Here is a 27,374-nt window from a genome sequence, read left to right on the forward strand (position 1 = left end):
TAATTTCTGATTGAGACTTGTACCCGTGCTCTTAAACCACTCAATCGTAAAACCTTACTATGAATGTTTCTGTACCAACCAACATGAACCGGTACAGTGTACCACATTAAATAAAGATAGATGAAATTGAAATTCTAGTTTTATATGCCTCTAACTTGAATTGAAATTCTAGTTTTGGTTTCATCTGTACCAACAATCAAATTACTACTTGGCTCTATCATTACTATTTTGATCAAATAGAAAACTGGTATATAAGCCCCATTTTTTTTCTATTAAAATCGAGTACTGAATTGCATTTTTTTTTGTACTATGTACATGAATTGCCTTGATTTAGCAAAATTAAAAGAGATAGGATTACAAGCCTCCAGCCCACAAAACTGAATTATTTTTGTACATTTGAAATGCAGGTTTCTCCACCAATATTGATGCTTTAGGGTCTGATCGGAACACTGAGGGTGTTGGAGTTCAATTGATTTCAATTCAATAGAATTCAATAGACATGATTTCTAATTGAACTTTGTTGATCCGAATAAAAATAGTGAAGAATTGAATTCTTTTCTATTTATTGATTGAAATGTACACATAACAAAAAAAAAATGATTTCATTTGAATAAAAATGACTTTTGTACCCTTTAAATAATATACATCAAAAGATTAAAATGACAAAGTGATACAAACTACTAAGCACCAATAAATACATCTACTAATTCAATATCAGTAAATACAAAACAATATGACGCAAGTTGTGTCTAGATTACATGGTTTAATAACATGAAACGAAAAATTATGAGAAAATAAAATTAGAAAACAGTACAAGGGAAGGGGTATGGGAAAAAAGAACAGAAATGAAAAAGAAAATTAGAATGTTCAATCGGTGGCAGTATTTGAAGAATTTAATGCACACTACCAGGTTCAATACCAGCGCCCACTGGTACCTGGTTAATTTGCAAACCAGCCCTCCATTTCTGCCATAATTTCCTTTGTCATTAGTAGTTCTGATTTTTCCAAACCAGTGCTTGAAGACTTGAGTGCCCGCCACCTGCTCCAATACTAGCGCCTAATGGTACCTGTGTAATTTGCAAACCGACACTTCAATTTTTCAATAGTTTTCCTTATTATCAGTTGTGCTGATTTTTGCCAAATTGAAATAAATGAAGTACTCTAGTACTTAACAAGTACTCAATGCCAAACTGAAATAAATAAAAATAATGTCATCAAAAGTACTTGAGTATGCATGCTATTATCCAACATTAATGCATAATACCAGTAACCAGCATCCATACATAGCATACATATTTCATTAACATTAAAATACAATACTCAAAAGTATTTAAGGAGTTTATTACTATTTAATTAAGTATATGCCATCTATATATGAACAAAATATGATATCACTACCCAAAACAAGTATTATCCTTCTACTAAGAATAATATTCCTAGTCATCTCACACATGCTAGCTAATGACTTGCAGAAATATAATCTCGCCACAAGAATTGTCCAGACACAGTAAAAACTTGTAGATCCGTAATGTTAAAAGTCACCATAACAAAATTATATTTGATCAAATTTATATTAAGGTCAATCATACCTCGCAGGAGTCATACTGCAAATATTAAGTATTGGTACCTTTTTTATTCTTATTCAAGGCATACTTGGATTTTAGTCTTCTGGGTATTGAAAGTTCTGACGATACCAGTAGTTCCAATTTTATGTTTTTCAATTGCTTACCAAGTCAATCGACAATCTCACTTTTTTAGTTTGATTTTTTGTGAACTAGAATATTACCTCAAAATTCTCTGGTCTTGACCAGCTTCCAGTTACCTAACAATTTCACCTTCTCTTCGAGGCCAGAGGCTATGGTTGAGTGTTACGTGGCGTCATGATAGATCCCTGTCTCCAACATCTCCTTGCGAAGCACTTTTGCATTCTCATCGGTGAACGCTCTAAACCTTCGCCTGCGACCGGCAGATCCATCGGTGCTGCATTCTGAGATGTGACAGAGGCGTCAATGTGATCAGGCTAGTAGTGCGGTTCTCGGATCTGCCATGAGAGGCTGCTGGAGCGCTGATTCGGAGAGAGGCGTGAGCAATGAGAAGAGGGTAGAGACTAGATTTGAGAGAGAGAGAGAGAGTGGGGGTATCGTTGGAAATAAATTACCGTCATTTTTTTACCAAATGAACTCTCGCCAAATCTCTATGTTTTTCACGAGAATTAATCGGAGGAAAATTTTCTCGCCAAATCGCATTAAAAGAAATCATCTCTTGTCGCTTCCGCTGATCCGATCAGATAATTTCAGAAAGCTTCAATTCCATTTCTCGTTTTGAATGGGAATTGATGGTTCCGATCAGACCCTTAGGAACGGGTTTGGAGGTGTGAATAAGATGGACAAGTCATGGATTCCTAGTGGGTAATAATTCAACAAAATAGGAGTTTTTTTTTATTTTAATTTATCTAGAACTAGAAGTATAATAATTCGTTTTAATTTTCTAGGTCAGAGCTAGATGTGCGGTTTTTTTGAGTAACCAATCAAGATCTCTCTATTTGAATAACAAGCAAGGCTTCTGAGTATAAGAGGAGGAAACTGGTAAGAGCATTGCAGGTACTACTGATCTTCACCGAGGGCATGCAAATTAATCAAGTTTTTCTTCCACTGTATCAATACTTGTCCAATTGATTGGCATACAAACGAGCTACACCACTCACTGGTAACAAATCAAGAGCACAGAGATGACATAGGGGCGTCATTTGCACTTGCTGATAAGAGGAGGAGTTGTCAGGAGCACAAGGAGAAGTTTACAAATGGATCCTCCAACTTTTTGCATTTTACAATTTATAAGGGACGGATAGTTTTAGGTGTATTTGTTTTTTTTTAAATTAGGTCACTTTATGCCTTTTAAGTAGTTTTCTATCTTATTTCTTTTAGAATATTTCTTATATGACAATGTAATATGTTTAGACCTTTTTGAATTAATATAATATGCCTACGGGTTTATACTGGAAAAAAAAGCAGAGATTCCAATACTTACATTATAAGCTTTTATTTGATGTTCGTGTTTCTCGTAACATTCTGTGAGGCTCAATTAGGTACATAAAAATACAGCTAGCTTTAATAGTTTGTATTAAGAACAAGATAAAACCGATAAATGTTTGTATGCGCTATAAATTTATTTGATTAACAAATGTTTATGTGATTTGATTATAATCAAAACTTGATACCAATTAGAGCTCAGGCTTGTACAAACAACAAATCAACTATTATTCAATCTTGATTTTGTTAGGGTATATACCAGTTGGTACAGTTATGCCACTATTCAAGTAAAGCTAAATCAAATTGTAAACTAAGGCTTTACAAACAACAAAATATTCTCAATTTACAAAGTTGGTACAGTTTAATAATACTAAATTTGCAAAGATTGATACAATGGATTGCAGTTAAGTTCAAATAAAATTACAATATGTCCCCAACCCCTCATAAGCACCTAACAAAACAAATTCAAAAAAATTCAACAAAATAGCTAAAATTAAAACACTACTTGCATAACATTACAATTCAAACAACAGTCATCACAAACTTCCACAAGTGGTCGATGGTGATGCATGGTGGAAAGCGGGTGGAAGATGGCTCGACGGAAGGGATAGCCGCACAGTCACCACCACATCAGGCTGAAAAGGAGAGCAAATTTCATATTCAATTCTTAGTAGTTAGTTGATTAATTAACAATCAAACTTAAACTTCAAGGTTAACAGGAAAAGCAATGATATAGCTAACAAGAATTTCAAATAAGTAATAGCAAGTTAGCAACCCATGTTAATATACGCAACTAGCTATTGCCAGTTTGCCACCCTGCTCCCACTGCCACACCTACAGTCCATTTTAATGAGTTGTTGGTTATTTTTTTTTCTGAATTTTATAATTACGTATCTAGTAATTTCTCATATCCATGTATAAACTCAACTACAAAAAATTAACAAATTCAGAACAAACAGTATACCACAGGGATATCGAGTTTACGATTTAGTGTCAAAATAAATTGATAGATAAAAGTAGGAATTTTGTTTCCATGTACTGGTACGGACTGTACCAAGCACCATAAAACTGGTATCACGTCAATACTAATCACCATTCAAGCATACACCCATATTCTAATCGATTCGATTGATTCAAGCATTAACAGAAAAAAAAATTGCAAAGCTGGTACAACAATACCAGCACACACAGGGAGGGGTTTATCTAAACAAAATTCAAGGATTTCTCGCAACCACAGAATAGTCAGAATCAAGCAGCTTATTCAATTAAAAAATCAACAAACCAAATCACAGTTCAAAAGAAGGGTGAAGCCTTGGTGCCATCACAAAGACAAGGAAAAACAAAAGGGTTTAGGCGAATTTACCAGAAAAGCCTTCGTGCCATCACCGCATGCTCCGCTGTACGGGAGAGAACCGACGGAGGCGACACCATGCAGGAGGTAGGTAAGAGCGAGAGAGAGAGGTCTCTGTCGCCTGTGCGAGAGGTTTGACGGAAGGGAAGGGGATCGCCTGTGCGAGAGGATTGACAGAGACCACTTATTGCTACTTCTGATCGAAGAAGAAGAAGCAGTAGTTGGAAGGGGATCGCTGGTTTTCCCAATCGAAGAAGCAGCAGTTGGAAGGGTCTGATCGAAGAAGAAGAGAGGCGAAGGTTATTAGATCTGTCAATTGAAGAATTGAGGGGTAATATTGGAAATACTAAAATACGTTTTTTTATACACTATTTTTAAGAATAATTTAAATCAAAAATCTGAATTTGGTGTATAGTTGTGGCAATTAACTTAATTTAATAACTTTGGAGTGGCAAAAAATTAATTTTAAGTTTTGAGATGGCAAATAACTAATTTTCAAGTTTTAGAGTGGCAAATAAAATTTTTTTCCTGGTGAATATGATCAACAATATCTCAAAATCAGCATTCTTCTCATCCTATGTATCCACACACATAAATCTGTCAAAAATCATATAGTCCATCTCTAAACAACCATATAACTACCTTGATTAAGTCAAATGATACTAAACACAAAGGTATCTATCTTCAAAAGTGTACACAAAATAATATAATCCTAGATATCTCCAAATAAATTGGAGCTGTCTAGTTTTTGTGCTGGGGTTTGAAGTTATAATTATTCTAAAAAAATCAACGGTTCAACCAGTTGACCCACTAGTCCGACCAGTAAACCGTTGACCCGAAAATTTAGTGGGTCGATGTCCGGTTCAGTTCTGATAACATTGCAATTAAGTGATTAACAGATGGCGTCCTCAATACTCTTCAGCCTAGCTATCATTTAATATATTACAACTTAATTACAAGCGAAGTGTGTATTCGCGCGAGTAAAATTTGGGTATTGGCCTTCCGTTACGGACTGGTTCGGATTCTGATCGGACGGCCCGGATCCAAACTGAAAATTTGGGTTACTTTTGAGAGTTGTTTCTCTTTTATTTTTCTTTTTTACATTTTTGTACCAAAAGACCAAAGAATACATACGAACGGGCCATTTCAGCCCATTTGGCAAAAAAAATATATATATTCTCTCTCTCTCTCTCTCTTGCGAGGAAGAGCGACGATTGCGACGATGGGGGAGAAAAAGCGGCACGACCAAGACGGCGGCGCTGGTGGCGAAGTGGGGCCCGCTACAGGGTCGAAGGCGGAACCCATGACAGCGGCCCAATTCCTCTCCTGGAAGCAACGCAAGGTATCAATGCATTCACTCATAATTGAATCTGTAAATGAGTAAATTCCGAATTTCATTTCCTCAGCTAATAAGTAATAGCTATACTATTTCAATTGCACTTATAATAAACTAAATATGTATTGAATCATAATTTAACAATACGGAGTTCATTAGTTCATGCAAAGGGAATTATCGTCGATTTATTGGTTGTTACTTGTTAGATGGGTAACTTGGCTTTCAATTTGGGCTTTATGAACCTTTTGAGATAACAGAAATCAGGGCTTAATTTAATTGCATCAGTTAATTTATAAGGTAGGGCTCTAGCCTCTAGCCCTTCAACTTGTAATTTTATTAAAATAATAGATTAACAACAGCTCAATGATTATTGGCCCAGAGCAAGCAGCTAAAATTGTAATTCCTATCTCCCTTTTATTTTGATTACAAGGTTTTTATCTTTGGAATGCACCAGTAATTATGTTAAAACAAAGCAAATCAGGATCATAATCTGTAATAAGCTCCTTATTTGTCTGAGATGCATTTAATTTTTGGTTCATGCCTCAATAACTATTACTGAGCCTCTCTCTTACTTGAAGCTTTGGCTGAAATGCAACCAAATTTCAGAGTCGATATATGGTAAATAGTACTAGCAATATGATGTTACGGTAAATGCCACTGTCAGTTCCTCAGTTGGTACTAAAGGTTTACCACTTGATACCTTGGTGAATTTTTCTGAGTTGTTGTACCTTTTTATTTTCTTATTAGATGTATCCATTTGTGTTTCGCTTACTTTTTAATGTATAGTTTGAATTTCATGACTTCATTGAAGATCTAAGTACTATTTAAAGTAGGGTTACTATGCAGCATCAGAATTACCTAAGCTGCTATGAACTTTACCTATTGGATTAGAGAAGAATATTTAAATATATGGCTAGCACTGTTTGTTAGTGCTGAGATTAAAGCATGCAATCCTGTAAGTAGTTATGAAATGGTGTTTTATTGTAGTAAGCCCATTTTGTTTTGGTTAGAAATCATGTTCAGGTTTTTGCAAATGAAACAAAATGTTTTCTCATACTTGTTGATAGCACTGGCATATATATTTGTATCTGTTGCTTTTTCACCATCATAGTTTTAGATATTTGCTTACCGAAATTTTACTTCTGTCAAATATGTGATAATTCTTCCCTAACTTTTCTGCTTTTCTGAAGACAAACTAAAAGGGTATGGTTTTGGCTATTGGGTTTGAATTTGTATGAAGTGGGTAATAAGAGAATTATGTGAGTCATTTTTTAAAAGTTAAGTGCTGTCACATTTTTACAGTTGGGAACAGTTAACCAAAGGGTGTTTAATTTACAAAAGTACCAATTACTAGAATTGTTGTCAGTACAATTATATGTATTAGGTGCAGCTTGAAAAAGAAAATGCAGTGTAAGTTTTGCTTCAGCTACTCATGTTGTATTGCTCTTTAGTTCATAAAAGATGGGTTTATATCATTTCATGGTTTTTGTTGACAATTAATTACTTCTTCTTGTTTTCTCTACCCTCTTAAATAAAAAATTAAAAGAATGAGGACGAAGCTGCGAGAAAAGCCGAGGAGGAGCGAAAACGTGCAGAAGATATAGCCACAGGAGCAGTGCAAATGAATGGTCGTGAGCTATTTCTTCACGAGCCTTGGGTCTTTGATAACGAGCTCTACTAAATTTGTTTTAATTGTTTGGTGTTGTCACTTGTGTTTACCAATAAGTTAAGCTATATGTAATTAGTGGATGATCTTCTTTGAACTTTCTTTTGAATCTAAATTTTGGAATGAGCCTATTAATTGCTAAGGATATCCAAAGTGGTAGTTCATGGAGATTACTCTTCCTTTCTTCTAAATTCATAGGTGCATTTCTTATATTTTTAGATTTTTGCACGATTGTAGTAAAAAATTCTAAAAGAACACAAAAGATATAAATAAAAGGTATACTAAAACTAATGAATTTATTTGATTTGCATGTGTTTATCTTAAATTGTGAAAGCAGCACTTTTCTAATGGGTAATTATGTACCATATATGATACAAATGTAACCGGATATCAAGAAACCGATGTCCAAACTTTACTTTCTCATATTATATATTTATATTACAGGAAAATCCGATATACAACAGGATGCACACACTAAAAAAAGCATAGATGAAACCAACCCAATTCCTGTTTCTTTTCACATAGCCCAGAGAAAAGGACAGCAAACAAATGAGGTCCTTCCTTTCAAAACCATATATCAGTATATCATGCAAACACCAAATACCAAATATCCAAGCAACCAAAGTTTCACATAACAGAGCAGGAGTTAGGATTTTCATCGTTGAACATATCTGTGAACTGATCTTCTTGCCTAGAAGAACCTTGTACATCCTCAACTTTTCTCACATAACCAGGTGGGGCCTTCTTGTCATAGGCTCCTGCTACATATGGTTTGTTAACCAAATTGTACGGCACGTATGGCCATATCTCTGCCTTCTTCCCCGTGGACTGAGCCTTTTTCAACACTTTGTTTGCCTCTACATAGCCCACAACTGTGACTCTTTGCTGCTTCATGTTTATTACCACTGATTGAACCCCTGGATAAGAGAGCTCATGTTAGTTTGAGGTAAGATTCTGCTATTTCAGCTGGTAAACCAAAAATTCTGGCATTTGATTATTTGATAAACTCGAAAATATAAGGACCAACAAATTGATTCAATATTGTGCCCGAAACCCTTCATATTATAGTAGTGTTTGTAGAAGAGAACCCAATGCTGGAGGATTTGGAGTGAGCATTCAACAGCAGAAAAACTCAAGAAAAAAAAAAAAAAAAAAAAGAATAGAAAAATTTAGTAAATTTGGTCCTTGTTGAAATAGTCGAGAGGGATACTGTGCTACTAATGATATATAGCTAGGTACAAAAGAATGTTAAATATATATATATAAAAAAAATATGTAATTATATATAGTACGATAGAAAGATATATATATATATATTATGGGGGCATTTAATATTTAAATTTTGAAGGTGATAGAGAAGGAACCTTTGAGAGAAGAGAGGGCTTTTTTGACCTTCATCTCACATCCCTCGCAATCCATCCTGATCTTCAATTCGACCGTCTGAAGCTGTTTCTTCTTCTTTTTGTGTCCATGACCTCCTCCAAGCTTCTCTGACAAATATTCCAAGGTCCCTCCTAGTCCCATTATTAATTCCCCTCTGATGAAGAGAAAAGATATAGGATCTCTTGGTAATATATATGGTTAATTAGTGGTTGGAAATTTGAATAAGAATCTAGCTAGTTTATGGAAAATGACTAGAGAACTTTTGCTTGAGATGGGCCTATATATATATAAAAGATCCAACCAGTAATTGATGTGACAGGGAGAGTAATGGATTGAAATGTTGTTAATTAATTAAGAATGAAGGTTAATTAATGAGATCATGTTGTTTGTATATATATATATATATATATATGCTTGGTGGGTGTAAGCTAGGCAACAAATGAGATATTGAGAAGGCCGGAAAAGATGTTCAAGCAAACGCTAAAAGTCAGCAGATGCATTCAATGCACAAATTCATTAATTAATGACATGAAAGGGTTTATGTTGCCGACTAATCCTCTCGTGTTGTCAAACTTTTTGAAAACTTGGTAGTAGTTACCAAGGTTCGTGAGGGAGAATCGAACTCTCGATCTTTAGGTATAACAACTCTAAGACATTTTTCTAGCAAACTTAGAAGAAGAATTTAACCCTTTTTCATGAAACCCAACTCCTAATTAATAAGAGGGAGAGTGAGAATAGGTAATTAAGTCGGGTTTTGAATTAGATGACATGTAATTTACAATTAGCAAGATGGATATGAAAAACGATTGAAATATAGGGACAAAAGATATAACTTCACAATTTTGATAATATTTTTGAAATTAAGTTAAAAAAATTACCTACTTGTAATTCATTTTAAGAAATGAGAATATACACCTCACTTGCCAGTTACAACTGTAAAACGATTAACCTGATCATAAAAACAAAAATAAAAATATGAGATATGAAAAAAGAAGAGTTATTGAAACCCTCCTCATATTACATTTATCCAATCGTCAGACAGGACCCACATGAAGCAATGCATGTAATATGCCTCCATGTCTCTCCGCAAACCAATGCAATCCTAAGCAACAGTTAACAAGTGATATTTTCATTAAAAAAATGTTGCAAGTTGGAGTGCATATGGAGAAATTAGCAATTAAAAAAAAAAGGGGTTTGATAGGAGACGGACATGTTGTGATGAATTATGATATAAAATAGATTTCGGCTAAAAACAAAAAATTGCATCTAATATATTGAAAGATAATGGATGACAATAGGTAAATATTTGAGATAAAAAGAGAATCTAATTGGAAGACTTTTAATAGTTGGGGTGAAAAGCTGGGTTTATTAAAAATTTCAAAGGATGCAAGCTATATATATATAGAGTACGGCTAACGCGCTTCCTCTAACATATGGGCCGAAATGCTTCCGGTGGAAATTTAAAATTTCAAAATCCAAAAAGTCGATCTGAACCGTTCATCTCCTTCTCCATATTAATATCTGCTTGGAGACCAAATTTTACATTTTTCTGAAATTTTTTACTATTTATTAAGCCACTTTGAAAATTGCTGATCCAACGGTGGCTTACCAAACAGTAAAAATCAGAAGCTACCGTTGGATCAGCGATTTTCAAAGTGGCTTAATAAATAGTAAAAAATTTCAGAAAAATGTAAAATTTGGTCTCCAAGCAGATATTAATATGGAGAAGGAGATGAACGGTTCAGATCGACTTTTTGGATTTTGAAATTTCAAATTTCCACCGGAAGCATTTCGGCCCATATGCTAGAGGAAGCGCGTTAGCCGTACTCTATATATATATATATATTTAAATGAAAATTGTCGTTAAAAGTATTGTGGCAAATTAAATCATCAGCAACTGAAGCTTAGGCAACAGCAGCAATTAATCACTTAAAAGACGACCCCTTTTCTTTTCTTTTCTTTTATTTTCTTTTCTTTTTGTTGATGATGAATTAAAAATTGACACCTCACGACAAGAAGCATAGGCGCCACACAAGTGTAACCTGAATATTGGTGTGGCTGCTTTAATTAATGCACACCGATTCATTCACTGATTGATTCATTGATTGCATTGGTTTATTAATTAATTAATTGATTGATCAATAATATTAATATATATCTCTTTCATAGATATTAATTACTGAGCTACCCGTACGTACTTAACTTGGACAAATTAATTAAATTGGTTTTCATTTTATTTAATTTATTTTACTTGTAATTAATAAGCAACAATTGTGAACATTTTTCATTCATTTTATATATGTATTATGACATTCGTCCTAGTATTGTAAGAATAATTAAAATTGTTTTTTTTAAATAAACATAATTAATGTATGGATCCATTCAGCTGTTAGACTAATTAATTATAGTAGCTAGAGAATTGTTGGATGTCAAAATTGACACCATACCAAACTTGAGAACAACAACAAGTGAACGCTTAAGAAAAGGAAATACCTAGTTTTGAGGCTTTCATATATAGTTCTATATTTCCTTTTCCTGTTGCTTAATTTTAAGGGAATTGCATAATTAATTAATTGCATAATTAATTAATATCAAAGTAAGCCGACAGACAATAATCAAAATCAGGTCATTAATTTAAACCTTTCTGGACCACAAATTGCGCAATTATTCATGGCTATATATCTTGAGACAGATACAAGCAACCTATTAATTATTCTAAGACTCACTCTCAAGTACAATAGTACTCTTCCCAACCCAAGTATCAATCAAAGTGCTAACTAATTAAAGATTCATAATTCAGACAAATTTATATTTAAAAAATAAACATATTTCTGCCACCTATTACTTCTATGTTTATATATACAATTTAGTATGAAGATTTATCTCTTAATTGACTCAAATCAATTATATATAGTACATATCATTTTAGATGAAAGTATCTAATCAAATTTTCATCCTCTTCATTTCAGGTTCACTTAGAGTATGTTTGGTTGCTACTTACTACTTAAAATTCAGGAGGATTAAATTTTCATCCTCTCCATTTTTAACTGTTCTTGTTTGGTTAAAACTTGTTATATAAATCATGGCTTGGATTTATTCTAGTTTTAAGATGTCCAAATTTGCAAGACAGCCCTTAGAATTTACAAAATTTGCAGGACAGCCCTCATAATTTGCATAATTTATAGAATAAATCCCTGATATTGCTATCAGTATACTAGTACACCAGCTAGAACTGGTACCGACCGGTACCAGTATCCAGAGATGTACAGAGAGCCTCAGAATACTGCTCAAGCACACTGCACACCAGAATAGGAAACCACCACGGTACTGACTGGTACCAGTAAAGTTTAAAACCCTGACCTCACACCTGAGAAGTTCAATGGACTATGTGAGAAACAAAAATCTCTTGGTCAAGAGACCTGACAATCAAAGCAGATGGCATCCACCATCTCTCTTAACCATTCTCATGCTTCAATATCGAATAATGTGTATCTGATGATAGCGTCTGCCCAGTATTTCTCACTGACACCTGACAAGCTTCGGATCATCAGCACAATAAAATAATGGGCCCCAGTTGGGGCTGGGGTAAACTGATCCTATTGCCTCTATATATCTTGTTCTCTAAATCATCAGTATCACCCTGGTATATCACCATCTGACCGTCATTTGGGTCCCACACCCTAATTAAGAGAGATAGCATTCATGTCATCTGGCAGCTAGTCTGCTGCAGCCTCTTAGTCTTTGATCCTCTTATCCATATGACTAAAAGTGCATTCATACTTAATTTGACAAACCTTGCAAAACTTGTGCCAATCAATCCACACATCTTTATCTTACTCTTGGCCTTTTTCTAATGAAATTAAAAAGTGAAGAAATCACAATAAAATAACCAACTGATAAAAAAATATAATTGGAAAAGATGAAAAAAAAAAGCAGTAAATATAAAAAGGGAAAGCACTGTAAAACTAGTAAAGCAAATAGGCAGTAGAAATACCTCTGGTTGCATTTCAATTCGATGATTTTGTACATTTTTCTTTTATTTTGTCTGCCTCTATGGTCCCATTCTCTTGTTGGTATCGCGCCTAGCTAGTGAAGTAGCTAGTGAAGTAGTGACCCAATTCAAAGCCCAAAGGGTGTCAGTGTCAGTGTCAGTGTCGCCTTCGCTTCAGTAGTTAATTATTTTTAATAATTGAATTTGCAGTTTTTTTGGAAGATAGACGACATCGAGCTCGTGTTACTGCACTAAATCTGATGTAAGTATTTTTTTTTTATTAAACATGTATATTTATCAATCGTATTAGTGTTAAAAAATTGTTCAAAATTGTAATTGATATAAGGGTTGTTGTGTTACACCAACTTCGTATCTTTGATCATTATTGTTTTTACATTATGTCTGATAAGTATTTATCATTGGATGAGGAGATTATTAATTTAATGGTCCCCAATTGTGCGGGAACAATCTAAAAAGAAAAAAAAATTTGTGTGGGGATTGATAGGCATAAATTATATGCACATTTGATCTGATTTTTATCACGAAATAACATCAAATATCTTGTATTTTGAATATAAAAAGAATATAATACACCTAGAATCAAGTTATTGCATTTGTTTGGTTTTAACTTGCAGAAAATGAAGAAAACCAAAGAAAAATGTCCAATGCGGACGAAGGGATTGTGATACGGCCGTACTGAGTACTTAGATGGATTTCTGGATATGCGCCAATTTGAAAAAAGTATAATGAGCTATGCATCAAAATTCGTGCAGACGCACGGATATCAATGCAGTCGCACTCTGGTTGCACTGTAGCAGAACGCAGAACTGGATCCTAAACTTAAAATAGCCATAATTTTTGACTCGTAACTCCGTTTTGAACATATGACCACTTTTCGGAAAGCTAGCAAAAATATCTACAACTTGAGAGGCATAGTGCGAACACCCTTTGGGCACAGACAGTCTAAAAAAGTGTTTTTTCTATTTTTAGAACTGCTGGTCACGTTTTAAGGGCTAAAATTAGACATTCCAGTCTGAAAAACATTGTAAAGATAGCACCCACTAATCCCACATTATAGTCTCTAAATTAGGCATGATTTTATGCTATAAATGTTATATTCTAAAATTTTAAAACTGAATTAAATTGCTAAATCGATCATTACGCTTAAATAAAACTTTTAATTAAAATTAATGAGCGATCAGATTTTATCTGACCGATTAAAATAAATCTAAAATTTTAAAATATAAATGAATTATAAAATTATGTACATTAAAAATTAGAGATTTAAAAATAAAAGGATTCGTGTAAAGAAATAAATAAATGAAGTTCTAATTTGGAGAATAAATACACGAATTTTTCGTACAAATAAAAGTTACGAATTATGTTAATTAATTAAGTATGGAGATTTGAATAGATAATTATACACATATATAAATAGATATTTAATTGAAATCAAATTTCGCGGATTAAAAAAAATTGAATTATAAAACACATGAAAATATTCGTACGATATTATAAAAATATTACAAAACCTCGATTCGAATTTATAAAGAAATTGTAGTTGTAAATCACACGATCAAGTTATATGTATTTCTAAAATGCTTGAACCCTTTGATCTGATCCCTCAGCACGAATCTTAAAGCTAGGGTTTTAAAACCCCAGCCTCCATTTCCTCTCCCTGTCTCTCTCTTTGGTCCCTGCGCACCGACCCTACTCTCTCTTCTCCTTCGTTCGCTAATGGAGACGAGAGGGAGAGAGACCCCCTCCTTGGTCGCCCCGTCCCTTCAGTTGTCAGAAAGTGGGTGAGGCGAGATGGCCTCGCCCACCTGCTCGGTACGGTGCTGTAGCGTGTGGTTTTACTTCCTTTTCGGGTATATAAGCACCTCTGTCTCTCTCTCTTGGGCTTGGCTCTAAAATTACACTCATGTGCTGAGAAATTGAAGGATTTGTGTTTTGAAAGTTATCATTTTAATGAAAATTTATGTGTTGTTTATGATTTTATTACGAATGTTATTATTCATGTTCCTTGATATTTATATGTTATATCTTTGGAAGTGTTCAAGAAGATGCTCTTGGTCTTGAACCATAGAACTCCTAAGATGAGAAGCATCTAAATAACTAAATAAGTTCACAATCGTGGTAATTAAGGAGGAACATTAATTACCGAGGAAGATTGTCATGTCAATTAAAGTACATTGAAGTTCTATAAATGTTGATAAAGGTTTATCATTTAATGACATGAATATATAAAGAGTGTATTTTATATATTGAACGTGACCTAAATGAATGAAACATTATATGGATTGTGTTTTGTGTCATTAATGTTTCTATTGTGTCTTTAGAATATTAGATATGAGATGTGTATGTTTTTCACATGAGAAACATATAATGTGATTGTTATTTAAATACTATCTTACGATAGGAATAAAATAGTAGTTCGTTGTGTACAACTTGTGCGGGAGAAATCTATATGTTAATATTATCATTGTCCCTCAATTTGAGTTATGATATTACTGGGCCCCTTGGTAAAGTGGAATTATATTGCATGCAATATAACTGATGTAGTTATAATTATAATTCACTTGAGAGACCAAGAAAACAAATATAATGCGAAAATGACACGATCCTATTTTGCATATTATTCATAATATCATGTGACAAGGATAGACACGAAATTAGTGGATTGAGTAAATGATTACTATGTCATTTGGATAACTATAATGTAATGATAGAACCTCTTATAGTCAATAATATAAAGTTTTATATTATTGCCAAGATGACATAGATCCTCTATACGGTCACACCAACTGAAGAAAAACAACGAGTATTTTACATTTTATAATAATGTATAAGATAAAATACATGAGATGAAATGCTAAAATAAAATGTCATAATATGACATGCTTAAATCATAAATAAATTTATGAAATTGTGCAAATATTATTTGGTATAATGTTTGAATGCATTATAAGAATATTAGAGACATTGTATAAGAGAATAATATGACTAATATTATTTATTCATAAATTAATTTATTGAACCAACCATAAGATGAGATTAAAGAGAGCATGAGATGGCTAAACAAGGCTAGTAGCATTTGTGTAATTGATTCAAACCTTACACAAAGGGTTGCCCTAACCCTTGCCTATTTAAGGGAGCTCATTTGGGAGAAAAATAAGCTAATTTTCTGCCTCTAATCCTAGCCAAAATCAGCCCCTTTGAGCAGCCACGTTTTTCCTTTCTCCTTAGCCGAAACTTTGAAGGGAGACTCTCATCTCTTATTGCTAGGTGGTTGGATCTAAGCTCTAAACTTCACATCCATCTATCTAAGAGGTGTGCTAGTTTGTTGTTTAGGTTCAAGGTGAACCAAGAGGTGGAGAGGCGCTTCAATCGAAGAGGTGGTTTCCAAGAGATCTAGAAGGGAAATCGACTTCCCTCTAATCAAGAGATTTGACAATCTCTTTAGGTAAAAGATCTCTCTTTTCTCTTGCAATAGAATAGATGAAAGGTATTTGTTCTATTTAGTGCACATGAGGTGTTTGTTTAAATGTCTAATAGAAAATCTTGCTTGCTATTGTCATAAAATCGAGGTCCTTTGTGTATTGAGCCTTTTGGTGATTGGAAAATTTTAATTTCTCACCATATGGGCATACACATGAAATCCCATCAGAAATCCCTCTCTTTCCCCTCTTTTATGTTGTTTTGCTTTGCTTGTTGTTCCGGTTGGCTTGTTGATCTGCTGCTTGGCTGGTGCTGTTCTGGTGCTTGGCTGGTGTTGTTCGGGTGTGTGATGCCCTTTTTCCCTCCCCCTCCCATGCTAGCTCTAATCGGGTAATTTTTCGAGTCCCTTGTTCAATTGGTCGGATTTCTACCTTGAGGGATTTGTAGTTAATTATACCTTTTGCTCGGGTTGTTGATTTTCCCGACAATTGGTGCTGACTTGAGGCTTGTGCCGCGCTCGTTTGTGCCTTGCCTGTTCTGTGCTGGTCCTTGCCTTCCTCTGTCATTGTCTGATGTGTGTGTTGTGGTGCTTGTATGCTTGTGTGTTTTGTTGGGCTTTGTTTATTGTTCTGTTGTTGTTGGTTGTGGCCTTGGCTGTTCTATTTTGCTGGTCTGATTATGTGGCCTGGTATGTTCTGTTTTGCTGGTTTGTTGTTGTGGCTGTTTGGCTTGGTTGCTGTGTTGCTGTGCTGACTTGCGAAGTGCTGGTACCACTCCTAATATACTACTAGTACTGTACTGATTTTGTGTGTATACCAGTCTTTGAACTGACAGGGACCATTTCGCGAATTTTGGAAAGTTTAGGGGTTGTTATGCGAATTACCCCTAAATGGTGTAAATAATTTAAGTGAAGGGGGCCAAAGTGTAATTGGGGAAATTTACATGTAAGGCCGGCCATATGTATATATTTGTTGTGAATGGACTTGAATTGGAAATTGATAAGTCAAATGGGCCAAAAGGTATAAAGGAATTGATGGATTTAAATGACGGCTTTTAAAAATTTAAGTTTTGATAATGTTACGTTATGAAATTTTTACAATTAAATTCGAATGATTTAAAAGAAAGAATCGATAAATCATGTTAATAAAATGGAAGTTTAAACCTTAATTAAGATTCCCCTAAATAAGTAAGTTAATTGTGAATTGAAACCGCGTCGAAATTTCGAGATTTCGGAATTTTATAGCCCCAGTGCGGATTAGGTTGACCGCAGTGCGGGTGGAAGCCATCCGCAGTGGCTCAGGCTTTTTCTGGATTTTTGCCAAAAAAATGACTAAGTAGTGAGTGCGGGTGAGGGATCCGCAGTGCGGATGAGTTTAGCCGCACTCATGAATTTCTGTATTGCACTGAATTTTCCTGAAATCGGCTAAGTAGTGAGTGCGGATGAGGGTGAACCGCAGTGCGGATCAGGTTCATCCGCAGTAGGCTCGGACTTTTCCTGGATTCGGCTGACAACCGACTAAGTCTCGAGTGCGGATTAGGTAACCCGCAGTGCGGATTGGCTAATCCGCATTCAGGGTAATTTTAACCCTAAAACCCAAATTAAACCTTCTCTCTCTCTCTCTTCCACCATTCCCCATTTCTAAGTGAAATTCGTCCAAGAGAGAAGGAAAAGATCCCGTGAGTTTCCGTTTCGTTCAGACTCCCGATTGTTGCGAGAAATCGAGTTTGGAACCGAGAAAGCAGCCGAGGATCTCTCAGAACCCTTCTATTTGGTATTTCTTTCTCTCCTTTTTACTTTCGAAACCTCGAATTTTCTCGATTTCTCGGATTCTCGTTTTAAACCCGAGATTTGTGCTCGAATTGCTCGAGGACTAGTTCCTCTACACTTCTTACTAGTTGTTTGTCATTCTTTTTCCCGATTTTTTTCCGATTTATGAAATCTGATTTCTAGGGTTTCGTGCCAAAATTGAAAGTTGGCATAATCGTGATTTGATTTGCTTAACCCGACCAATTAGACTTGTAATCGGTAGGGTTGCCTCCTGATCGTGAATTTTTAGAACAATTAACGGCTGATTTGAGATTTTGACCAAATTAGGGTTAACCAAACGGTGAATCGAATTGATCCGAGAACCAAAGTAGTGAAACGGTGATTGATGGTTACCAAAGTGAAATAGTATAAGGCTAGAGGGCCTAGATGAGATTTTGTGTGGTTTTAGAGGATTTTGGTAAGAAATAATGAACCGAACGAATTGATACCAAAAACATAGGAATTGATTAGAGAAGGTATAAGCCCTAGAAGTAACTCGAATAAACCTCTCGATCCTGAACCAATGTTAAACCAAGTATACGCATAATATAGGTGTAGGCTCGGTCGAGCAAGAACTTGCGAGACAATACGAGACGTCCGATCCTTAAAATTAAGCGGTACGCTCGGCATACTAAGGTGCGGGATTCTTGGACTTGTTGATACTTTATTTTCAGGAATTAAACTGTTTATTCGTTTGTCATGTTGAATGATTAATTGTTGCATACTTTGGAATTCATACTGCATATTGATTCTTGCATAAATGAGAATGATTGAATTGTTTTAGTTAAGGTTGATTTGCATGTTGGTACGGTTATTAATTGTTTAGTTCTATGAATTGTGCTTGTTGTGAATGAATCTGCCAGGCCGACCTGTTTAGGTGGCTGGATAAGGTAACGGTGACCTATCCGTTGACCTGTGTTTATGAATTTGCCAGGCCGACCTGTTTAGGTGGCTGGATAAGGTGACGCTGCTGACTTATGCGTTGACCTGTGAGAATTTGCCAGACCGACCTGTTTAGGTGGCTGGATAAGGTGACGCTGCTGACTTATGCGTTGACCTGTTAGAATTTGCCAGACCGACCTGTTTAGGTGGCTGGATAAGGTGACGCTGCTGACTTATGCGTTGACCTGTTATGATTTTGCGAGACTGACCTATATGTGTGGCTTTGATAAATATATTTGTTGAGATTAAGCAAAGTTGACCTGTATAGGTAACTTTGATTTCCGTGTGTTGCATTGTGTCGAGTTGACCTGTATTGGTGACTTGTAACCGGACCATTAGGAAATGGTTAAGCCAAACAGCAATTTCAGATGGGTGTCTGATAAAGGGTCCAGCGGTTGGCCATCTGTAGGCGTCTGTAACCCTACAGATGTGGGTTTGATAACGGTTCAGCTCGAGAGAACATCTGTAATTGCTACAAGCCCAATTGAACTGAGTTAGGAATCGAGTTAAGCCAAAATATATGTTGTGTTTGAAATCCATATTGTAAATTCCGTAAACTGTGTTTCAGGTTGATTAACTGTTGTCGAGTAGTGGCATTCTGTTATTTATGTTTCTTATATAACTGTTGCATTGTTATTGTTTGGGTTTCATCTTTGAATATAGAGTTTGATTGCAAGTCCAATAATTCAAACTGTGGCAAATTCGCACTGAGAATTTATTCTCACCCCCACCTTCCCCGTTATGTTACAGGTACTGGTGCGACGGAGTCCGGAGAGGCACGAGAGTAGTAGGCCTTAGTAGCTTACCAGTATATGACCCTAGATATCTTTTGTTGTATAGATTTAGGGTAGGCCTCGTGGTTGGTATCCGGATGAGATACTTTTGTTGTATTATATGCTGACCAGACTGTGTACTCTGATATATATATATTAGAAACTTGTTTGAATTGCTTGTTGTTTGGTTTGAAATGTGAGTAGCCTTGTAAGCATACACGGCGTTGTATGCTTACGGCGGGGGACTGTTACGACCCGTGGCCGCGGGGTGTGACAGCTCTCTTTGGTGGTATCAGAGCTCAAGGTTTAAACCCTAACCGGACTGATAGGATACGTGAGTGGGGTACGTTATACTTGGGGTCGCACGGCTAACGACTCGTTCGTTCTATGAGATAAGTATATGCAAATCTAATGACTATTTTCTTCTTATTTAAGAACTATGGAAGGACGCCGAGGTAGGGGACGACCTAGAACTAGGAACCCACTGAACGAACCGATCGTTCATGCGAGCGAGGCCGGATCTGCAGGGCCTGAGGTCCAGAGAGTTGATCTTGGACCTGTAGGTGCGCAGAACCGGGATCGAGATTTAGACGAGAGGTTGATCGCGGCTTACGAGAGAGGTCGCCAAGCAGAAAGACGTGAGGTGGCACCGGAGGCTCCCCGAGGAGGTCCGGAAGATTTTAGGAGGTTGTACGACTCCTTCATGCGCCTTAATCCACCTCGGTTTAATGGCACTGGTGAGTATGCTGCTGCTGAAGAATGGCTCGCGAGCGTGAGTGCGAAGCTAGTTCTATGTAGAGCACCAGAACAAGATATGGTGGAGCTGGCAGAGCAACAGTTGGAAGAGGGTGCTAGGTTCTGGTGGGATGGAGCCCGACGTAGCTATGTCGGGGAGGAGGCCAAGATTCCGTGGGAGTGGTTTGAATTGCAGTTCACTCGACGGTTTCTGAGTAACATCCAGCGAGAGGCGCTGCGGAGGAAGTTCCTAGACTTAAAGCAGAGTGGGCGAGCAGTGGCGGAGTATAACAACGAGTTCCTTGCCTTGTCCAGGTACGCGATTGATATACAGACTGATGTGGTGAGATACCATAGGCAGTACCTGGATGGACTGGATGGGGGGATATCGATGATTGTAGATACCCCTATGGCTACTGAGTTGCAGGCCATGATGGATCACGCTGAGCAAGTGGAGTTGCACAGCAAGAGAAGGAGGTCGGAGATGACAGAGAGGAATGTCAAGCAGAGGGAGGGCCAAAACCGACAATTTAGGTCAAGGGGAGGACCGTCGACAGTTAGACCACCCCTGAGACAGTTCATGGCACCTAGACCCCCTCCGAGGCAGATAGCAGCACCGGTACTCCGGCCGGGTTTTGTTTCTGTGTGGTGCCGTTCATGCAACCAGGCACACTCTGAGAGCGATTGCAGACGCCACAACCAAGCGTGTTACACCTGCGGCAGCATGGAGCATTGGGCAAGAGAGTGCCCGAATGCGGCACTAGGGTTCCAGAGGAGCGGCGGTGGCAGAGGGCCCATGGGACGTGGATCTGGTAGACCACCATTCCGTGGTCGAGGTGCTTCCCAAACCAGCGGAGGCAGGATTGGAGGTCGAGTGGCTGCCCACGCACTCGGCATAGCAGATGTTGCATATGACGCAACGAGGGCTCTGGAGGAAGGTGAAGGCTCGCAACCATCTGATTCTCGAGCTGATGTGATGACAGGTATACTTTCTATCTCGGATGAGAGTGCCTATTGTTTGATAGATACTGGGTGTAGCCATTCCATTGTATCGAAGGCTTGGGTAGAAAAGTATAACTGGTCAACTGAAACCAATAACCAAGTCCTGAGTGTCCAAACCCCTTTCGGTTCGACTGACCGAAAAATAACCATATGCCGAAACCGAAAAGTCAGAGTTGATGGAAGGGATCTCGAGATAGACCTATTGGTTATGGAGATCACGGGTTACGACGTTCTATTGGGGATGGATTGGTTAACAAGACATGCCGCAACGATCGACTGTCCGCACCGCAGGATTTGTTTTGTGACCGCAAAAGGTGGTATGTCGTGCATGCTGAACTGTAGGAAGGTTGGAGGGTTGATACCGTGCATCTCGGCTGTGGAAGTTAGGCACCTGATCGATTCAGGGTGCACTGCATATCTGGCAGCAATAGTGTACACTGATACGGAAGTTCCTGAGATGAATACGATTCCAGTGGTGTCGGAGTTCGTGGATGTGTTTCCGGAAGAAATAGTCGGATTACCACCGGAACGAGAAGTGGAGTTTGGCATAGAAGTGGTACCAGGTACGACACCAATTTCAAAGAGTCCGTATCGTATGGCTCCTGCAGAATTGAAGGAACTCAAGGCCCAATTAGAAGAGATGCTGGAAAGCGGGTTTATTAGACCGAGCACATCTCCATGGGGTGCTCCGGTGCTGTTTGTGAAGAAGAAGGATGGTACCTTGCGGTTATGTATCGACTACCGTGAATTGAACAAGGTGACCGTCAAGAATAGATACCCGTTACCCCGAATCGATGACTTGTTTGATCAGCTGCAAGGATCTTCGATCTACTCCAAGATAGACTTGAGAACGGGGTACCACCAGCTGAGAATACGTCCGACTGATGTGGAAAAGACAGCCTTCCGAACGCGCTATGGGCATTACGAATATATGGTGATGCCGTTCGGGCTAACGAACGCTCCGGCTGCATTTATGGACATGATGCAGCGAGTGTTTCACGACCTATTGGATTTAACTGTGGTGGTGTTCATCGATGACATCCTGATATATTCAAGGTCACGTGAGGAGCATGAGGTACATCTGCGGATAGTGTTACAGAGATTGATGGATCATCAACTATTCACAAAGTTTTCGAAGTGTGAGTTCTGGCTTGAGAAAGTGGCCTTCCTTGGGCACGTGATATCAGGTGAAGGGTTGGCCGTGGATTCAGAAAAGATTCGGGCGGTGACCGATTGGAAGAGGCCAGAAACAGTTACGGAGATTCGCAGTTTTCTGGGGCTAGCCGGATATTATAGAAGGTTCGTACTTGGATTCTCACAGTTAGCTGCTCCCCTTACGAAGCTTTTGCATAAAGGTGTGAAGTTCGAGTGGGGTGCCACTCAAGATCAAAGTTTTGAGGAGTTGAAGAGTCGGTTGGTAACTGCACCGGTTCTTGCCATGCCCATCACCGACGAGGAGTATACCGTCTACACCGACGCATCCGGATCTGGTTTGGGATGTGTATTGATGCAGAAGGACCATGTTATAGCATATGCTTCTCGGCAGTTACGATCACACGAACAGAATTATCCGACCCATGATTTGGAGCTAGCTGCAGTGATCTTCGCTTTAAAAATTTGGCGGCATTACCTGTATGGAGTGAAGTGCCGTATCTTCACGGATCACCAAAGTTTGAAGTATATCTTCACTCAAAGGGAGTTAAATTTGAGGCAGAGGAGATGGTTGGAACTGATGAAGGACTACGATCTGGATATCCAGTATCATGCCGGAAAGGCAAACGTGGTAGCAGATGCGCTAAGCCGGAAGAGTCAGATCAATCTGGCATCGATTATCACCAGCGAGACACACATTCTCGAAGAAATGAGAAGAATGAATCTGCACGTGGGTGCATCCCGTGAGTTTGCATTGGAAACCTCATCTCGATTGATTGGAGCGAGCAATAGTGCAGGTACAGCTACAGTTGCCTCGATTATCTTGGCCGCGGTCGAGGTTCGACCAGAGTTACACGAACAGATTCGAGCAGCACAACAAAGGGACCCAAAGTGCCAGAAGTTCCGACAACATTTCGAGTCAAATGCAGACTCGCCATTTCAACTCCACGAAGATGGTATTCTGCGATTCCATAACCGCATATGCGTTCCGAATGACTCAGAACTGAAGAATCTGATTCTGTCAGAAGCACATGACTCGGGGTATACCATTCACCCTGGTGAAGTCAAGATGTATCAAGATCTAAAGCGATATTTCTGGTGGCCAAAGATGAAAAGGAACGTACAAGGCTATGTTGAGAAATGTCAGATCTGTCAGCAAGTCAAAGCGGATAGACGAAAGAGGGCGGGACTGCTAAGACCTTTGGAGATACCCATGCGGAAATTCGAGTCTATCACTATGGACTTCGTGACTGGATTTCCGAGAACCGTTGGACGATATGATGCCATATGGGTGATAGTGGATCGGCTGACGAAGATTGCACACTTCATTCCACTCCGGATCGAGACATCCGGAAGAGAGTTGGCTGACCTGTTCTTGCAATACCAATTTAAATACCATGGATGTTCACGGCACATTGTCTCTGACCGAGACACTCGATTTACGTCTCACTTTTGGGGAAGCTTTCAAGAAGCCATGGGCACGAAACTGAGATTCAGTACAGCCCATCATCCGCAAACCGACGGTCAATCCGAACGAACAATCCAAACATTGGAGGACATGCTTCGATCCTGTGCTTTAAGTTTCCGAGAATCTTGGATCAACCACTTGTACTTGGTAGAGTTTGCGTACAACAATAGCTACCATTCAAGTATCGGAATGTCACCACAAGAGGCACTTACAGGACAGCAGTGTCGCACACCGCTGTGGTGGGGACCCGCAGGTACGTATTCACCTACCGGGCCTCAGATGTTAGAAGAGATTGCTGAAACGACGAAAGTCGTTTTGAGTCGGCTTAAGTCGGCCCAGGAGCGACAAAAGAAATATGCGGATGTGCATAGAAGACCGTTGGAGTTTCAAGAAGGGGATCATGTGTGGCTTCGAGTTTCACCCGTCAGGGGTGTACACCGATTTGGCGTATCAGGCAAGTTAAGCCCTAGATACATTGGACCGTTTCAGATTTTGAGGCAAATGGGACCGGTGGCATATGAGCTTGCATTGCCACCAGCATTGGACCGGGTTCATCCGGTGTTTCATGTGTCACAATTGCGCCGATACGTACGAGATCCATCTCATTGCATTGATCACTCGGACCTGCATGTCCAAGGTGACTTGTCCTATCAAGAAGAGCCAATGCAGATATTGGACCGAAAAGAACAGCAACTTCGGAGCAAAACGATTAAGCTTGTCCTGGTCAAATGGGGACGCCATTCGACTAAGGAAGCAACGTGGGAACATGAGGAAACCATTCGTGAGAAGTACCCGGAACTATTCAACGACCAAGGTACGCAATTTAGTTCAGAGGACTGAACTCTATTTTAAGGGGGGGAGAAATGTTACGTTATGAAATTTTTACAATTAAATTCGAATGATTTAAAAGAAAGAATCGATAAATCATGTTAATAAAATGGAAGTTTAAACCTTAATTAAGATTCCCCTAAATAAGTAAGTTAATTGTGAATTGAAACCGCGTCGAAATTTCGAGATTTCGGAATTTTATAGCCCCAGTGCGGATTAGGTTGACCGCAGTGCGGGTGGAAGCCATCCGCAGTGGCTCAGGCTTTTTCTGGATTTTTGCCAAAAAAATGACTAAGTAGTGAGTGCGGGTGAGGGATCCGCAGTGCGGATGAGTTTAGCCGCACTCATGAATTTCTGTATTGCACTGAATTTTCCTGAAATCGGCTAAGTAGTGAGTGCGGGTGAGGGATCCGCAGTGCGGATGAGTTTAGCCGCACTCATGAATTTCTGTATTGCACTGAATTTTCCTGAAATCGGCTAAGTAGTGAGTGCGGATGAGGGTGAACCGCAGTGCGGATCAGGTTCATCCGCAGTAGGCTCGGACTTTTCCTGGATTCGGCTGACAACCGACTAAGTCTCGAGTGCGGATTAGGTAACCCGCAGTGCGGATTGGCTAATCCGCATTCAGGGTAATTTTAACCCTAAAACCCAAATTAAACCTTCTCTCTCTCTCTCTTCCACCATTCCCCATTTCTAAGTGAAATTCGTCCAAGAGAGAAGGAAAAGATCCCGTGAGTTTCCGTTTCGTTCAGACTCCCGATTGTTGCGAGAAATCGAGTTTGGAACCGAGAAAGCAGCCGAGGATCTCTCAGAACCCTTCTATTTGGTATTTCTTTCTCTCCTTTTTACTTTCGAAACCTCGAATTTTCTCGATTTCTCGGATTCTCGTTTTAAACCCGAGATTTGTGCTCGAATTGCTCGAGGACTAGTTCCTCTACACTTCTTACTAGTTGTTTGTCATTCTTTTTCCCGATTTTTTTCCGATTTATGAAATCTGATTTCTAGGGTTTCGTGCCAAAATTGAAAGTTGGCATAATCGTGATTTGATTTGCTTAACCCGACCAATTAGACTTGTAATCGGTAGGGTTGCCTCCTGATCGTGAATTTTTAGAACAATTAACGGCTGATTTGAGATTTTGACCAAATTAGGGTTAACCAAACGGTGAATCGAATTGATCCGAGAACCAAAGTAGTGAAACGGTGATTGATGGTTACCAAAGTGAAATAGTATAAGGCTAGAGGGCCTAGATGAGATTTTGTGTGGTTTTAGAGGATTTTGGTAAGAAATAATGAACCGAACGAATTGATACCAAAAACATAGGAATTGATTAGAGAAGGTATAAGCCCTAGAAGTAACTCGAATAAACCTCTCGATCCTGAACCAATGTTAAACCAAGTATACGCATAATATAGGTGTAGGCTCGGTCGAGCAAGAACTTGCGAGACAATACGAGACGTCCGATCCTTAAAATTAAGCGGTACGCTCGGCATACTAAGGTGCGGGATTCTTGGACTTGTTGATACTTTATTTTCAGGAATTAAACTGTTTATTCGTTTGTCATGTTGAATGATTAATTGTTGCATACTTTGGAATTCATACTGCATATTGATTCTTGCATAAATGAGAATGATTGAATTGTTTTAGTTAAGGTTGATTTGCATGTTGGTACGGTTATTAATTGTTTAGTTCTATGAATTGTGCTTGTTGTGAATGAATCTGCCAGGCCGACCTGTTTAGGTGGCTGGATAAGGTAACGGTGACCTATCCGTTGACCTGTGTTTATGAATTTGCCAGGCCGACCTGTTTAGGTGGCTGGATAAGGTGACGCTGCTGACTTATGCGTTGACCTGTGAGAATTTGCCAGACCGACCTGTTTAGGTGGCTGGATAAGGTGACGCTGCTGACTTATGCGTTGACCTGTTAGAATTTGCCAGACCGACCTGTTTAGGTGGCTGGATAAGGTGACGCTGCTGACTTATGCGTTGACCTGTTATGATTTTGCGAGACTGACCTATATGTGTGGCTTTGATAAATATATTTGTTGAGATTAAGCAAAGTTGACCTGTATAGGTAACTTTGATTTCCGTGTGTTGCATTGTGTCGAGTTGACCTGTATTGGTGACTTGTAACCGGACCATTAGGAAATGGTTAAGCCAAACAGCAATTTCAGATGGGTGTCTGATAAAGGGTCCAGCGGTTGGCCATCTGTAGGCGTCTGTAACCCTACAGATGTGGGTTTGATAACGGTTCAGCTCGAGAGAACATCTGTAATTGCTACAAGCCCAATTGAACTGAGTTAGGAATCGAGTTAAGCCAAAATATATGTTGTGTTTGAAATCCATATTGTAAATTCCGTAAACTGTGTTTCAGGTTGATTAACTGTTGTCGAGTAGTGGCATTCTGTTATTTATGTTTCTTATATAACTGTTGCATTGTTATTGTTTGGGTTTCATCTTTGAATATAGAGTT

General features: G+C 38.3%; 2 protein-coding genes and 2 long non-coding RNA genes across 4 annotated transcripts; 1 reads left to right on the forward strand and 3 right to left on the reverse strand.

Moving 5' to 3' along the window:
* Nucleotides 1-681: 681 nt before the first annotated feature.
* LOC144555773 (uncharacterized) lies at nt 682-1,969 on the reverse strand. The gene is made up of 2 exons (XR_013512111.1): nt 1,787-1,969; nt 682-1,190 (listed from the first exon to the last, which is right to left on the reverse strand). It is a non-coding gene; the product is annotated as an uncharacterized LOC144555773 (long non-coding RNA).
* A 1,358-nt stretch (nt 1,970-3,327) lies between these two features.
* Nucleotides 3,328-4,683, reverse strand: LOC144556062 (uncharacterized). The gene is made up of 2 exons (XR_013512179.1): nt 4,393-4,683; nt 3,328-3,664 (listed from the first exon to the last, which is right to left on the reverse strand). It is a non-coding gene; the product is annotated as an uncharacterized LOC144556062 (long non-coding RNA).
* An 855-nt stretch (nt 4,684-5,538) lies between these two features.
* Nucleotides 5,539-7,511, forward strand: LOC144555203 (zinc finger CCCH domain protein). Its single transcript, XM_078303444.1, has 2 exons — nt 5,539-5,722; nt 7,263-7,511. Exons 1-2 carry the CDS (start codon nt 5,603-5,605, stop codon nt 7,395-7,397), a joined length of 255 nt encoding a protein of 84 aa, XP_078159570.1. The 5' UTR covers nt 5,539-5,602; the 3' UTR covers nt 7,398-7,511.
* Nucleotides 7,512-7,796: 285 nt separating this feature from the next.
* On the reverse strand, nt 7,797-9,011 carry LOC144555202 (heavy metal-associated isoprenylated plant protein 23-like). The gene is made up of 2 exons (XM_078303443.1): nt 8,747-9,011; nt 7,797-8,299 (listed from the first exon to the last, which is right to left on the reverse strand). Exons 1-2 carry the CDS (start codon nt 8,904-8,906, stop codon nt 8,010-8,012), a joined length of 450 nt encoding a protein of 149 aa, XP_078159569.1. The 5' UTR covers nt 8,907-9,011; the 3' UTR covers nt 7,797-8,009.
* Nucleotides 9,012-27,374: the final 18,363 nt, after the last annotated feature.

This window comes from Carex rostrata, chromosome 6 (genome assembly GCF_964058835.1).
Source record: "Carex rostrata chromosome 6, lpCarRost1.2, whole genome shotgun sequence".
NCBI lineage: Eukaryota > Viridiplantae > Streptophyta > Magnoliopsida > Poales > Cyperaceae > Carex > Carex rostrata.